Genomic DNA, 16356 nt, shown 5'->3' with positions numbered 1-16356 from the left:
AAATTATTGATGATTTAGCAGCTCATCTATCTATCTATATATATAAAAGAGAACGTACAAATCCTTTGTTCCCTCATCGCGCTAATACGGCTGAACCAATTTCTTTTATTTTTGGGGGGTTATTAGGATTTGGACCCTAGATGGTTTTTATCATATCACTTTAATTTTTAATTACCAGTGTCTTGAGATAATTGACCATTCAAGTGTCCATAACATACAAATCCTTTGTTAGTTCATCATAGGTAAAAATAAACGTATTTATATGCAACCCGCATGACCGTGTCACTCGGCGGGTTAACATAAATGACAGGCGCTATAATGTTAACATTTACTGCAATCACTTGAAAGCGAAAAAGTAAAAATTATCTAAGTAACAAAGTTTATTGCCTTCCGGGGTGACCGCAGCGAAGCGGGGCGGGTTAACATAAATGACAGGCGATATAATGTTAACATTTAATGCAATCTTCTATGGTTTTTATCATATCACTTGAAAGCGAAAAAGTAAAAATTATCTAAGTAACAACGTTTATTGCGTTCCGGGGTGACCGCAGCGAAGCGGGGTGAACGCTGCTAGTCTGGAATAAATGAAATGAAAACGTTAATCTAGCATCCGTCTCATAATTACCTTCCATATAAGCAAAATGAAATACATCACCAAAAGAATTTGTAACTCAAAAACAAAAGCCCAAGGAACAAATTCAACTTAACATGTAACTGCTGACCTACCAGGCTTCCACCAACACCCATTGGTTTCACAATAGTGATATTACTGCACGAGTAATTACCTATAAAAGATAATGATAGGATTTCAAACATCAAAACATTTTTTTACTGAGTTTGTTAAAAAAAAATAAAAAAAAATGATACATCCAAACTTCTGTAAACTGAAACCTAAACATGTAGACAGAGCATTATGAAGAATGTTACTAAATATTTGTGCTCCTAATTTGTATTTATCATACGGTGGTTGAATATTTGTGAAAGGTGTCTCATCTTTACCCTCCATAGGCAATATCTCATAAATACACTCACTGACCCTGTAAATACGAAAGGGAAGAAATTGTAAACAGCATCAACACATTATAATAATTATAAACTTCCCAAATAAAAAACATAAATATATTATGGAGAGCACTATAACGAGGAAATGTGCTTACACACACGCACATCACGAAGTTTCAGTATACAGAGATAGATAAGAAAGAAGTTACATTCTTTTCTGTTTTCTTTGGGGGAACCGGGTTCGATTCCCAGCGGGAGCTCATGTGGTTCGGATTCTACGTTAATCAGTAGGTCCACGTCTTATATAGTCTCGTTGCTGAAAAGGGACGTTAAAGTCAAAATCAACTGAACTCTGTTTTCTTTGGTTACAATATATGGAAATATTGATGAAATTTGCTAAGAAGTAGTAAATTAAACGTTATTCCTGTTTTGTGCAACTGTCAGATGCCACGTTTCCTACCCTTTAGATCTCTTCTTTACTCTTATCACCCTATTAAAAGACGAAGAGGTTGAAATTACTGCAATATCCGGTTTCATTATCAATGGTCATACAGCAAAGATAGCAAGAAATATATATGTCGACTAAAAGCAGGGAATTCGTGTTACTATTCGGTTCAAAATCTCTTGTCGTCGCGAATTCTGTCGAAGAATTTGAAGCTTAAAATATATAAAACGATAATCATGCCTATTGTTCTGTATGGTTGCGAAACATGGTCGCTTACTCTGAGGGAAGAACATAGACTGAAAGTATTTGAGAACAGGATCCTGAGAAGAATATTCGGACCCAAGAGGAACGAGAATGGGGAATGGCGGAAGCTTCATAACGAGGAACTACATAGTTTATACGCTTTACCCAACATTGTTAGGGTCGTCAAGTCTAGGAGGCTTAGGTGGGCAGGTCATGTAGCTAGAGGGGAAGAAAGTAGAAACGCTTTCAAAGTCTTGACTGGTAGACCCATAGGAAAACGACCATTAGGAAGACCTAGGCGCAGATGGGAGGATAATATTAAGATGGATCTCGCAGAGATAGGAATACAAAGTAGAAACTGGATGCAATTAGCTAAGGATAGAAGTCAGTGGAGAGCTTTTGTGAACGCGGCATTGCACCTCCTGGTTCCATAGGCCATAGAGTTATATATATATATGTATAATATGTGTGTGTATGTGTGTGTGTGTGTGTGTGTGTGAGAGAGAGAGAGAGAGAGAGAGAGAGAGAGAGAGAGAGAGAGAGAGAGAGAATTTAGTGTCTCCTCCAAAAATAGTTTGTCCTGTCTCTTATTCCTCTGTTGTGACCGGAAGTGGTAGAAGTTATTATGTCCCGGTTTCAATATGGTTTTTCTAGTATTGTCTCAGAAGGGGGATACGGTGGCTTAGTCGTAGAATGCTTATCTCTGGTCCCTGGTTCGATCCTTGGCCAAGTAAGTTTGTGGTGGACAGACCGTGCTCGTGGGTTTTCCTTGGGGCACTCCAGTTTCCTCACGCATTCTCATTCCACCAATTCTTCCATCATTCACTTCCCTTAATAATCGTCTGTCTTGGTCCAAAGAGCTTAATCGTGGGACGTTAAACTGAAAGATTTCATTTTTCGTTTTTAAACTGAAACCAGAAGTATTATAATTCCCTTAACGCCACGACTTGTTTCCTTATTTTTAGAACACACCTTGTAGTTGTTGTTTGTCAGTGGGTATGTGATGTGTGTCAATGTTCAGTTCCTGATCTATCATTTTTCGTTTGTAAAATACCTTATGAATTTCCTTCGTTGTTATTCCTATAGCTGCCCCTATTCTACATTCATTGGCATAGTAATGGAATCTAGCCTCGAAATAAAAACTATAGTTTTTACCTGACCTGTATCTGACATTTTGTTCTCGAGTTATGACCACTTACTTTATCGTTTTGGTAAACTTTTGGGAGAGTATAGCCCTCAAATGTGATGCGTTTGTTTATAGTTTTTGCTGGTTTCAGCACTTTATTTCCCAAAATATTTTGGTGTTGCGTCCAAACACCCTATATATAATGTCTGAAGTAAATTGTTTCTTATACTTGAATATCTAGATATAAGAAACGAAATAATTGTTTTACGTGTGGCTCAGGAATAAGAGCGCTTACCTCTAGTCCGTGGGGTCCTTGGTTCAATTCTTGAGTAAGTTTATGTTGGACAACATCGTGTTCGTGGATTTTCTTGGGGTACTCCCGTTTCCTCCCACTTTCTCATTTCAATAAAAATTCAATTACCATTCACTTGCTTCAATCACAGTCTCCCTTAGCATAAAGGATATAATCGTGGGACGTTAATCTAAAAAAATTCATTTCATTTTCGTTTTACGTGTGTCGCCTTTCTTGAGAAACTCTCTAAACCGTTTGAAGGGAAGTTTTAAACTCAGCACTTTATTCGAGCTTTTTACCTTCTTTTTTTTGGGGGGGGGCACGGTGGCTCAGTGGTAGAGCGTTCACCTCCGGTGTTTGGGGTCCCTGGTTCGATCCCAGCTCGCGCCGTGTGGACTTTGTGTTGGACAAACACCGTGCTCTGGGTTCTCCCGTTTCCTCCCACTTTCTTCATTTTACCGTTTCACTCATTTCTCATTATCACCGTCTCCTTTAGCCTAACTGGCATAACCGTGGGACGTTCAACTTAAATATTTCTTTTTCTTTTTTTTGGTCATTTTGGCTAAAATGCATATCTTAAGGGGTCAGGGAGGTCGGATTGCATGTCAAAAGCAAGCATTTCGTAAGCCCTTGATGTTAGGTTGGTAAACCTGTTCGTTAAAGTGAAGTGAACATGTGTTGCAGTGTATTTTCGAAAGTTAAGCTTTATAAAGAGGAAAGGAAGCAATTTCTAGAATATTTTTCTCTATATATAAATATGGAATCGATGTTGTATGTCTGCGTTTCACGAAGAAAAGTTACTGAACCGTTTGAAGTTAAGTTTTGACCATAACCTTTGGTTATCATTTCACCTGATCCTAAAGGGAAAGAAGAGGTTCAGGTATTTTTCGTAAACTTTATTCTTCCCATGGTGAGAATTTCCATTTCAGCTTCTTATGAATAAAACTAACCAAAAGTAGTGAGGTATTTTGGTAGCTTCTTTAAATTAAAAATGTGTGGCTTTTCAGAGTATACTTTTAAAAAATATTTTGATATTTTTTTTAAAGAGCCACTTCTCGTATATTAAATTTAGAAGCAACTTTACTTTGAAATTAGGACGTCTGCAGGCGTTGTCGATCACGATTTTCAGTCCAAAATGCACGAACAAAGAGTTGTTGATTCCGTTTGCAAAACATGGTTGGGGAGGCAGTTTCTTTTGAGCTTCACAGTAGCTTGTTGATGAGGCTGGGTCGGAAATTGAGAGCATTTTTTGTCGGTTTGTATTTCATAAAGGCACAGCACAGATAGAAGATCTGAAAGAGTATATTTAACATGCTTAGTGTTTAGTATCAGCAATTAAAAAAAAAAAAAAGACTACGTGACGTCACACAGTGATCTAAATTGCGAAAACCCCAGACAAAACGTAAGTTTTGGTACTTTGTATTATGAATACTAAATTGCAATCCAAATATCGTATATTAATAAAGTATCTGTTATTTCATACTTTTTAATGATAAATCCTAAAGCAATGTAATACTGCGTTACGGAATTGTTAATTTGCTGTAGGTAACATTGGAAGTAATTGTAATGTCAATATGCAAAAATGGGACTAGTTTTCGATACCTGGGTAGTATTATTACGAATGATCTGAAGTGCGAACGTGAAATAAAAGCAAAAAGAGGAATGGCGAAAGAAGCCTTTAAGAGGAAGAAAAGACTTTTGTGGGACGTTGAATAAAGAATTGAGAAAAACTCGCGTGTGGAGTGTTATACTGTATGGGGCAGAAACATAGACATTACGCAAAAGTGATGAAAAACGACTGGAAGCATTTGAAATGTGGGTGTGGAGAAGAAGTTAGCGAATTAGCTGGGTCGAGCGGAAAACGAATAAGAGTGTCTTGGAAATGGTAGGGGAGAAAAGAACAATTTTAAGTATTATTAAGAAGAGAAAGAGAAACTGGTTGGGATATTAGCTAAGAAAAATTGTATCATGAGGGACGTGCTAGAAGGTATGGTGGCAGGAAAGAGGGAGGGGGCGAAGAAGACTACAAGTAATGGAGGATACCAAAACAGAAAAATCGTGTGAAGACGAAGAGGTTAGTGGAAGACCGTGGAGCATGGAAGCTTCTCAGTTGCGGCAAGTGACCTGCCAATAATGGCAGAATACCTATGATGATGGTGATGATGATGATGAAGAAGAGGACTTCCAAGAGTGAAATGGGGACACGGTTGCTCAGGGGTAGAGATCTCACTTCTGGTACAGTCCACAGCAAAAATCCTGCAACATGAGCATGTAAGTTTATTGTGAAACTACGCCTACTATAACAGCCCAGGGAATCAACATAACGTCTAAGTGGCACGAATCACGCCAGAAGAAACCTCAGCGTCCTCCCCTGCACAATTACTTTCGAGCAATGACTTCGTCGTTTCACAATAAACTTACATGCTCATGTTGCAGGTTTTTGCTGCGGACTACAAGGAGTTCTAGATTCGATTCCCGGCCACGCGAGTTTGTGGTAGACAACATGGCGTCTGTGGGTTTTATAGCGGTTCTCATTTTCCTCCCACATTCGCATTTCTTCCAGTTATTTCAGAAATATTTACTTGCATTAATCACCTTTACACTTCACCCTAAAGTGTATTTAAGCGTGGGACTTAGAGATTTCATTTTATTTCATTTTCAATAGTGAAATGAGAGTTGATCAAGTATCGGATTGATTAACGTAGTAAATAACACACTGATACAGTGAGCCCGTAATCGGGGTTCATTTTCCGATCCAGTGGCACACATTTCAGTTTTTGAACTTTACTGTATTCATATATATTAGAAAATTAGTTACGACACCCTTTATAACAGCCTTTGTTATCAATTTAAAATTAAAATGGCTCAAATATATATATATATATTTGAGCCATTTCAATTTTAAATTGATAACAAAGGCTGTTATAAAGGGTGTCGTAACTAATTTTCTAATAAATAATAAAATACTAGTGTATAAAACTCTGTACGAATGTACTATTAGAAACGTAAGCATATATTTTAGAAAATACCGTTGAACACACCCATAAATCTGTCTCGTCTGTGAAGCATGTGGATGTCAGCGGAGAAGTGATAAAACACTTGGTTTTGTGACGGTAAGAAACAAATGCTCCTAACAAGAATCTGTTGGACGATTTGTTTATGGGAAGTGAGGGATGTTTCATAGTAAGAAAGCAGAAACAAATTGGTTTCGTTTCACATTGTAAAGCTACGTTAGAGTCAGAGGCGTATTTAACATTTTTGTAGCACCGAACCATTCATTAAAAAAGTTCCGAGCCCCGAAATAAGTGAATACCAATGTAGAAACTTTGAGATATTGGCTAAGCTCAGATCTGTGATGCACATGAATAATAGTGATTATTATTATTATTATTATTATTATTATTATTATTATTATTATTATTATTTTGTTTGAGCACGTTGTGGGAGAGTTGTCTTCTCTATGCAAAGTTGCAGATTTTGTCTGCTTACTCCTTACCCTGCCTGAAGAAGGGCATAGTTTCCTTCGGCCGAAGTTAGGCAATAAGCACGTCACGAGCCACACTTTCCCCGGATGATATACAGCATCCATTCTATCATGATACTATTGAAGTTAAAACCTATGGACTTATTTAGTAAAATCACAAAAGAAAAAGTTACCTTGAGCGGGATCGAACTCAGGACCTCTGATGCTGGAGTCCACTAGTCTAACCATAGGGCCATTAAGTACGGGACTAACAATTAGCATTTTCATGTTGTTTTGTTACTACTTTTTTGTGTGTGTCGATTCAAGCACTATTCGTGAAGGCACTGTTTCCAAATCTGGATCAAATCAGTGCCCCTTTTTCTGGAGAATCCAAATGTGAAGTAAAAAGGGGGGTGCCCCATTTAAAATTTTAAAGTTAAAACCCCTAATTCCCGAAAGGATTAGGGATATGGGGTTGCGTTTGGTATCATTGGATAGCTTTTTCAAAACTATTTGACATGTTTTTGTTTGTTTTGCTGATCTGTATTCGTTCTGTATCTTGCAATGCGTCGTATGTTAAAATTTGGCTGTTTTTAGTTAACACCAGTATTGGATCTAGGGGCACGTGTTTCACCACCTGGCAGAATATCGTTATGTATCCCACTAATAATAGCAGAGTTATAAAAAAAATGGAGAAAAATTGTATATCTCATTATATTTCTAAAATGCAAAATAATTTTTTTCACTCTCCTATAAAGTAGTGATTTTCAACATACGACCTGTTGCAAGATACAGAACGATATTCGGCGGATATTGGACCTTTCCGGGACTCTTTTCGCACCCTGTATACAAAAGGTAGCTTTTCTTAATTTCTCACGTCATTAAGTTCATTTACTAAGCTTTACAGTAACTTTCGCAGCTCAGTTTAATTCTCATTACATGGTGGTGAAAATTGTAATTTTTAGTTTCAATTAGTTTATTTTGAACTTAATTGCAATTTTAACTATTACTTTTTTCTAGCATTAATTTTTAATTTAATCAGTTGTTTTTTCACAGCCTTAATCGTTAATTTCATTATTTGTTTTTCCAATTATGCAAAGTCTAAAATTCCTGTTTTAATTATTTTATTGGTGTTCATGTACAACTTGTAGTAAAACTGTTAAAAATAGGTTTAAAAAAGTGAATCCGCTGTAATTCTTAATTCATATAAACATCTCTTGGAACACAAAATAATTATTGATTTATGTTTGAGGTTACGTGTTAAATTTGCTAAAAATAATCAAAATATTGTGCCAATATCAGCCTTTCCACTACGGTTGAAAATTAGCAGTTAGGAATATTTTCACAAGCGCTTGTTCGCAAAATTTCGTTTCGTACTTTAAATATTTGTATAGCTTTTGTAGACAGTTATATTTAAGTATCAAGTTTATTTTAACACAGTAATACACTGCTATTTAAAAAGAACAAAACATTTACCGAAAATTTGTTTACAGAACACGTAGGGCAATTGAAATAAACTAATTAATCCACACTAGCTTAGCTATCTTTTACTAGAAATACAAGTTGCTGAGCAAAACAACGTTTATTTAAAAATAATAAATGTGTAACAGTTTCGCCAACTAACTGAACATATTGGCTTCATCAGACACTATGAAGCCAATCGCCAACTAACTGAACATATTGGCTTCATCAGACACTATGAAGCCAATCGCCAATTAACTGAACATATTGGCTTCATCAGACACTATGAAGCCCATCGCCAACTAACTGAACATATTGGCTTCATCAGACACTATGAAGCCAATCGCCAACTAACTGAACATATTGGCTTCATCAGACACTATGAATACAATCGCCAACTAACTGAACATATTGGCTTCATCAGACACTATGAACATAATCGCCAACTAACTGAACATATTGGCTTCATCAGACACTATGAAGCCCATCGCCAACTAACTGAACATATTGGCTTCATCAGACACTATGAATACAATCGCCAACTAACTGAACATATTGGCTTCATCAGACACTATGAACATAATCGCCAACTAACTGAACATATTGGCTTCATCAGACACTATGAATACAATCGCCAACTAACTGAACATATTGGCTTCATCAGACACTATGAACATAATCGCCAACTAACTGAACAAATTGGCTTCATCAGACACTATGAATACAATCGCCAACTAACTGAATATATTGGCTTCATCAGACACTATGAAGCCCATCGCCAACTAACTGAACATATTGGCTTCATCAGACACTATGAAGCCAATCGCCAATTAACTGAACATATTGGCTTCATCAGACACTATGAATACAATCGCCAACTAACTGAACATATTGGCTTCATCAGACACTATGAATACAATCGCCAACTAACTGAACATATTGGCTTCATCAGACACTATGAATACAATCGCCAACTAACTGAACATATTGGCTTCATCAGACACTATGAATACAATCGCCAACTAACTGAACATATTGGCTTCATCAGACACTATGAAGCCCATCGCCAACTAACTGAACATATTGGCTTCATCAGACACTATGAATACAATCGCCAACTAACTGAACATATTGGCTTCATCAGACACTATGAACATAATCGCCAACTAACTGAACATATTGGCTTCATCAGACACTATGAATACAATCGCCAACTAACTGAACATATTGGCTTCATCAGACACTATGAAGCCAATCGCCAACTAACTGAACATATTGGCTTCATCAGACACTATGAAGCCAATCGCCAACTAACTGAACATATTGGCTTCATCAGACTAACGACACTCCCTCTTGTTTTGTTAGCATCTGATGAAGCCAATATGTTCAGTTAATTGGCGAAACTGTTACATATTTATTATTTTTAAATAAACGTTGCTTTGCTCAACGACTTGTATTTCTATTTTATGAAATAAACCACTTAGGCACGGAAACCGTTTTATAATTTCTCACTTTTATCTTGTAATTATCTCAACCAAGAATACTCAATAATATTAGCTTAACGGTTAGATGTTCGTCAAATAAATAGGTTCTTTGTTCAGACTAAATTTTGTGTGTTTCATACTTCATTTTAAGCATTTTTTCTACAACTATAACATTATTATAAAAGCATTTCATCTGTTCATAAACATTACTTCTTTTGTTATTGTCAGTTTTTGTATATTCATATTTTTGTTGCAAGGGACATTTGGTACATAATGTATTTGAAGGTACTGTTCATTAAGTAACAGTTATGGAATTGTTCTTATAATTTCAGAGTACTAAGCAAGTACTAGTTGCAAAATTCGGTGAAATGACTGTCTTCTGTGTTAGAAGTGAGCCCATCATCTAAAGATGTGTTAAAATCGTATTCCAAGTTTCTGGAAAATCAAATATGCAACATTACAATGGCCTTAGCTCCTGGACAGGTATGTCTTTTTCATTCATGACTTTAGGATCAGTGGATGTGGGATGGCCGGAGAATATGTAGGTGTTTTATGTTGAATCTTTCGTTAACGTGCTTGAAATCAAAATAAGAAGAAAAAAAAAAGATTGTTATCGTAGTTTTTGTTGTTTGTAGTAAATGTTCAAGGTTGCAATTTCCAAATCTCATTAAGTCTTATTTTTCTGTGATGCTTTGCAATGCAGCTTGAAGAAGACAATCATTTCACACGAAAAGAACACAATGAGAAAGCCAGAGATTGAGAGGAGTCAATGATAAGATACTGGAGTTCTTGTTAAACATATGGGGCGAAATAGACGAACGGTTCAGAGAAGAAAATCTAGGTAACCAATAATTTAAGGCCGCAATCAGAAAAGTGCATGTAAAGTTCGTTTCTCCAACTGGAGTGCAGTTTGTATATAAAGAATGCCACCTTCTACGTGCCATAAATAAGTCGTCGTCCGAGGGATCTTGCGGAAAACACTCTCCATAAGTAAATGTCCAACCAGACCCCTCATTTCAAACAATTGACGGTCGCTTGTCATCTCCACGTGGAGTCTTAGTTGCCACAGTTACAAATGCTAAGTTAAGTGTTCGATTTCCTGTTTCCAAAACCAGCTTCGTTGTTCTTACATTGATTTGACATCTGCTTCATATTAGCCATAGTATTGGGAAGAAAGAACAGACATAGTGGGTGTTAAGATGTTGCAAGCCCGCAAATGCTGTCAAAAGAGGGTTGGAGGGACGAAGGAATACTATTGTAAAATTTAGTATGGGAACTTCAAAGATATTTGCTGAACTGCACTCCTATTGAGTGAACACACTATACAATAAAATGCGTTAAATAGGCCACCTGCCCATTTGTGGAGACTGCGTTTTCCCATAAGACATACATTACTTATTACTCCGTAAGTTGGTCTATTGTACCTGTCTATCATCGAAATCAGCCGCGTGAAATCAACATTATTCCTGTGTTGTTAACGATGAATTCTCCTCTTCATGTTGGACATGTGCGTTTTCTTCGTATTCTAAATAACCATTTACGAATATCCGGTCAAAAGTTGTCGGATATAAAGCAAACAACCTTCTGTATTCTAACAGTATTGAAAGTTCAAGAAAAATTGTGCTTCGTGTAACATTTCACCATATTTTTTTTTTTTTTCACACTTCGCTTTTTCAAAATATTGAGATACAGTTAACCTCAGTAGTAAATTATGATTGTAGACGCATCACATTATGCTATGCAACTTTCATCTGCATCGGATTTCATTGTATTATAACAGTATCCCATCTCATATAATAGCGCTGCATAATAAAATATAGAATCGGAAATAATTATTATCGATTTATTTTTGTATCTTTGTGTGGAAAAGAAATATGTTCAGTGAATCTTCATTTATATCAATGGAAGAAATTAGTCCGATTGCTTTTTAAAAATCTCGGCTATCTGAATTGAGTTGTTCCATATGTTGTAGGTTTGTTACGAAACAGTCATCTCTGGAATAGCTAAGTTTATGAAAATGTGTGTCCTATAGGGCACTGTAACATATTTTGTGTACATTTTGTAGAAGTAAATCATTTGGTTGAAGAGGAATGCATGTCAACACTCCATCCAATGTGTGATGCAACGTGGACGTAATTCCATATGTTGGTGCTTTGGGTGTCATTTTGAAACAAAAATAACAAGCTGTTACAAGTATGGGCAATGCAGCAGATGCTAGTTTTATACATAGCTCGTGCGCATGGTTTTCTGCCCACTCGAGTGTTAAGGATTCCATTAAGGTTACAGTCAATGTGATTTGTTCTGTGATGCTGTGGATATTACATTTTATTCTAGTAGGAGATAAAAATGACATAGAAAGAAATACTATATTTTATTTAAAATGTGCAGAGATATGTATTGAAAAGCAAATATATGGAAATTTCGCTATGATTATAATGCCACAAATTGTGGATACGTTAAAATACTTTCAAAAAAGTGGATATTTGTAGAGCGCTTACCTTTAATGCGTGGGGTCCATTGTTCGGTCCCCGGCCAAGTAAGTTTGTTGTGGACAACATTGTGTTCGTGGGTTTTCTCGGGGTACTCCCTTTTCCTTCCACGTTCACATTCTACCAATTCTTCCACCACCATTTACTTGCTTTATCATCTCCCTTAGCTTAAAGAACATAATCGTGGGACGTTAAACTGAAAAAATTGATTTTCAATTTTTCCATTTCAAAGTGGACATTTCCAAATATTTAGATTAAATAGGCCAAAACCATGTCAACAGAGCAATTAAATGAAATGTTGACTTCCGCTTACTGCAGAAAGCAAACATGTCCACATTTTGCAGTGTTTGCAGAAGAAGCAAAATACTCAATAAAACTATCTTTTACGATATTTCCTCCATAACACGGAAAATTGAAGGCGTCGCGATGCCCATATTGATATTGAGCGGACAAATGTCATATCGGTGCTGCACGATCCATTGACCTATTAGGAACTATTATTGTCGCACAAAATTAAATGTGTAAATGTTGGACATATTTGCTTTCTGCAGTAAGCAGTTTATTATTGTTACTATTCAGTACAAATTATTTTGCCTTTTGCAAATTCTGTCGAAAAGTGTGAAGCTTAAAATATAAAGGTAACGAAGGAAGTTTTGTCGCTTTTTGTGGAGGTCTGTGTTCAATTAGTCCTCACACCGTGAGTTGAATGTGAATGGAGATAAGGCGAAGGTCAGTTGTTGGTGTGGATATATCCAACATACTACGTGGCTGTGGCAGTTCAGTTAAACCGTGAACTTGCTTAAGGACAGAGTGAACGTGGGACTTCCACAGAGCATTATAAGGGCGTGTATGCTGTACGAGTTCAAACTGGGGTCAAACGTCGCTGCACCAGCGGGGCGGAAGCTATGCCAAGCCTTTGGTGAGGGTGTCGTGACTACGCGGACAGTGCAGCGGTGGTTTAAAAGTTTGACGGTAACGAAACTCTCGAAGACGCACCACGTGCCGGAAGACCAACACATGTACAAAATGAAGATCTTCAGACCGCAATTGAGGCGAACAGTGGCCAGACATGTCAGGAACTGGGACTACAATGCAGTGTGAGTGGAGAAACCATTCGGCAGCATCTCCATCAACTTCGGAAGCACTACAAGTTGGATCCATGGGTCGCACATGATTTGACTGCTGACCAGAAAGCAACGCGAGGAGACACCTGTGTTTCTTTGCTGTCTTGTGTGGGGAAGGAGCCATTTCTGGACAGGGTGTTGAGATTTGATGAGAAGTGGGTCCTGTACGAAGCTCCACGGCGCGGTCATCATTGGTTATTTTCCCATGAACCTTTTCCGAAAGAGCTGAAACCAGCACTGCACCAGAAGAAGGTCCTCCTGTGTGTTTGGTGGTCTGCTCGCGGCATCGTACATCGAGAACTGCTATCAGCTAGTCAGAGCATGAATGCAACTTTGTACTGTCAGCAGTTGAGCCGTGTCCAAGAAAAACTCAAAACTCCGGAGCCAGCACTTCTGAATCGCAAAGGGGTCCTCCTCTTACAGGATAACGCTAAGCATTACGTGGCGAGGATGTCCCGGGACATCATTCAGCGCCTTAGATGGGAAACGCTATTGCATCCACCATACTCACCGAACATTGCACCGCCCGATTATCATCTGTTCTATTCGTTGGACAATCACCTTAGAGGACGTCAATTTAAATCCCTGGTACAAAATGCACTTGACACTTTCTTCGCTTCACGGCGCACTAAGTTCTACTGCGATGGAATCCATGGCCTTCGCGAACGTTGGCAGAAGGTCATCGATGCTGATGGGGACTATGTTTGATCTTCCATGTACGTCTTAGGTGACATATCGATGTTCGAAGGTGGTGAATGTAAGAGCGACAGAACTTTCTTGGTTACTTTTATATAAGACGATAATTACGCCTGTTGTGCCTTATGGTTGCGAAACGTGATCGCTTAGGGCAAAAAACGTAGACGAAGTGTTTGAAAATAAAATCCTGAGGCGAATATTCTGACTCAGTAGGAACGGGAATGGTAGAAACTTCATAACGCGAAACTGTATAACTGATATCGTGTACGTAACATTGCAAGGATCATTAAATCTAAGAGGCTAGAATATGCAGGTCATGTAGTCAGAATGTAAAAAAGTTGGAACACTCAGTTTTAACTGTAAACCTAATCGGAAAAATACTATCAGGAAAACTTAAGCGTAGATGAAAGGACAATATTAAGATTTATCTCGCATAAATAGGAATGCAAAGTGGAAAGTAAATGTAGTTCGTTAAGGATAGAAGTCAGTAGAGAGCTTTTGTGAATGCTGCATTGAACCTTCAGATTCCATAGGGCAGCATAGCCTAAGTGACTAACTCGATAAAATGTTAAGTACAAAATCCATTCTTCGTCCTTTCAAGCATATCAACAGTCGTGAATACTTTACAATTATGCATTTTTCTTTTATAAGATCAGCGAATATGGGATAATGATGAAGGAACACGCGTAAAAATCTGGTAGACTGTCGAGAAGTCGAACCTGGTGTTCAGTTGGCAGATTCGGTACCAATTTTCGCAAAATTTTGTGTACAGCAACGCAACGCAACACAAGAACTAGAGCAAGCAGTTGTAAGGCTATACTAGTTACGATAAACTGAAAAGCACATTTTTTCCTCCACGTTGACGCAAACTTGTAAGGAATGAGACCCACGGTTAACATACTATGTTCGCCACATACTTCTCGGATCCATGACTAATTCGATGTATTGAGAGACCCGAGTTCGATTCCCGGAGGGAGCTCATGTGGTTCAGATTCCACGTTAATCAGTAGGTCCACGTCTCATATAGCCTCGCTGCTGAACGGGACGTTAAAATCAACTCAACTGGATGTCTTGGAAATATCAAATTGCATTTTTAGTGTTGTGTATTAAATCTCGCGTTTTTTCTTTTTATTAAATTCAAACTCTGCAGTTACTTCCATCCACTTACGAACTGAGCTTTAGAATTTGGTACAAATACATACACCTGATGACAGTACACTATTTTCAGATGTTTACAGTAGCTTTATGGATTGCTGTAAAATTCAGTTATTGATTGTTCTGTATTAACAGTATATTCTGTTCCGTTATGCAGTCATAAATGCTTAAGGGTTGGCATGTGCAGTATAAGTTCAATGAAAAAGTGGGACTAACAAACAAAAGGGAAGAAAAACTTATATTTTTCGTCCGTGATTGTATTGAGCATGTCAAAATATTATCATTATCATCATCATGTCCCTATTGGTAGGTTACTTGCCGCAACTGAGAAGCTTCCATGCTTCACAGTCCTCCGCTAATCTTTTCGTCTTCGCGTATGATCTTTTTGTTTTTATATCGCCCATTAATGGTAGCCTCCTTCGCCCTCTCCCTCTTCTTTCCAGCCTCCACACTCTCTAGCACGTCCCTTATGATACAATTTCTTCTTAGGCAATGTCTCAACCAGTTTCTCTTCATTTTCTCAATAACACCTATAAGTGTTCCTTTCTCCCCACCATTTCTAACATCTTATTCGTTTTCCGCTCGACCCAACAAATTCTTTCAATTCTTTTTCACACCATATTTCGAAAGCTTCCAGTCGTTTTTCATCACGTTTGCCTTCGCGATTCCTATCCTTGCTGTTCTTTCACGTCCACACTTCATGTCATTACTAAGAATACTACCCAGGTATCGAAAACTATTCACTTGTTCTATTTTCTCCCCTCCCACTTTTATATTTGACACATACCTCTTCGTTCCAATCACCATTACTTTTGTCTTTCTAATATTTATTTTCATTCCATATTCTTCAAAACCCTTCCTCAAATTTTGTAACATTCTGTTGATTTTCTTCTCAGATTCTGCAAAGCACCGTGTCTTCTGCAAATCTTATACATCTAATCATGCTACCTCCTACCGAAATGCTGTCTTCATTATGTAGGCGCTTTTATAGATAGGTATTAAATCATGTTTTCGAGAGACAGCATCATTGTCGAACTCCCGTTCCAATTGCACTGTGTCATTTCCTCCCCTTTTCTAACACTTGTTGATTCATATATGTTTGTTTAGTGCTCGTATAATTTTGGCAACTCGAGTGCATTTGGTTTGGCAGAAAAATGTGTTTAATATTTTCTCCTTTTATAAGATTTTCCGCGTCTGGCAAGATCTTAGTCTTTCACTAAGGTGCATATACCTCAAAGTGCGAATTAAAGTAGAAATATGAGGTATACCTTATTTATTAAAATATCTTTATTTCGATATAAGTTCAGTTTACGTAATCTTAAGAACAGAGGAAGTTTGAAAATTATCCTACAAATATGTTCCTTTCCTGACTTTAT

At 37.4% G+C, this 16356-nt stretch overlaps 1 protein-coding gene across 6 annotated transcripts in view; it reads left to right on the top strand.

Moving 5' to 3' along the window:
- The window catches only part of LOC145675520 (ubiquitin-conjugating enzyme E2 W), a 146237-nt gene that overhangs the window by 60642 nt on the left and 69239 nt on the right, over positions 1 to 16356 (top strand). For 2 of the 6 annotated variants that reach the window (XM_081745996.1, XM_081745997.1), the window contains exon 2: positions 9849 to 9999. The exons of the other annotated variants lie outside the window; for them this stretch is intronic. In XM_081745996.1, the coding sequence (XP_081602122.1) occupies positions 9979 to 9999 (21 nt within the window). In that variant the 5' untranslated portion in view covers positions 9849 to 9978. The remainder of the gene's footprint in view (positions 1 to 9848; positions 10000 to 16356) is intronic. 6 annotated transcript variants of the gene reach the window in all.

Source organism: Thermobia domestica, chromosome 18, assembly GCF_964235325.1.
Source record: "Thermobia domestica chromosome 18, izTheDome1.hap1.1, whole genome shotgun sequence".
In the NCBI taxonomy this organism is placed as follows: domain Eukaryota; kingdom Metazoa; phylum Arthropoda; class Insecta; order Zygentoma; family Lepismatidae; genus Thermobia; species Thermobia domestica.
Note: the sequence above shows the minus strand (reverse complement) of the source record. Positions and strands in the feature narration are given on the sequence as shown.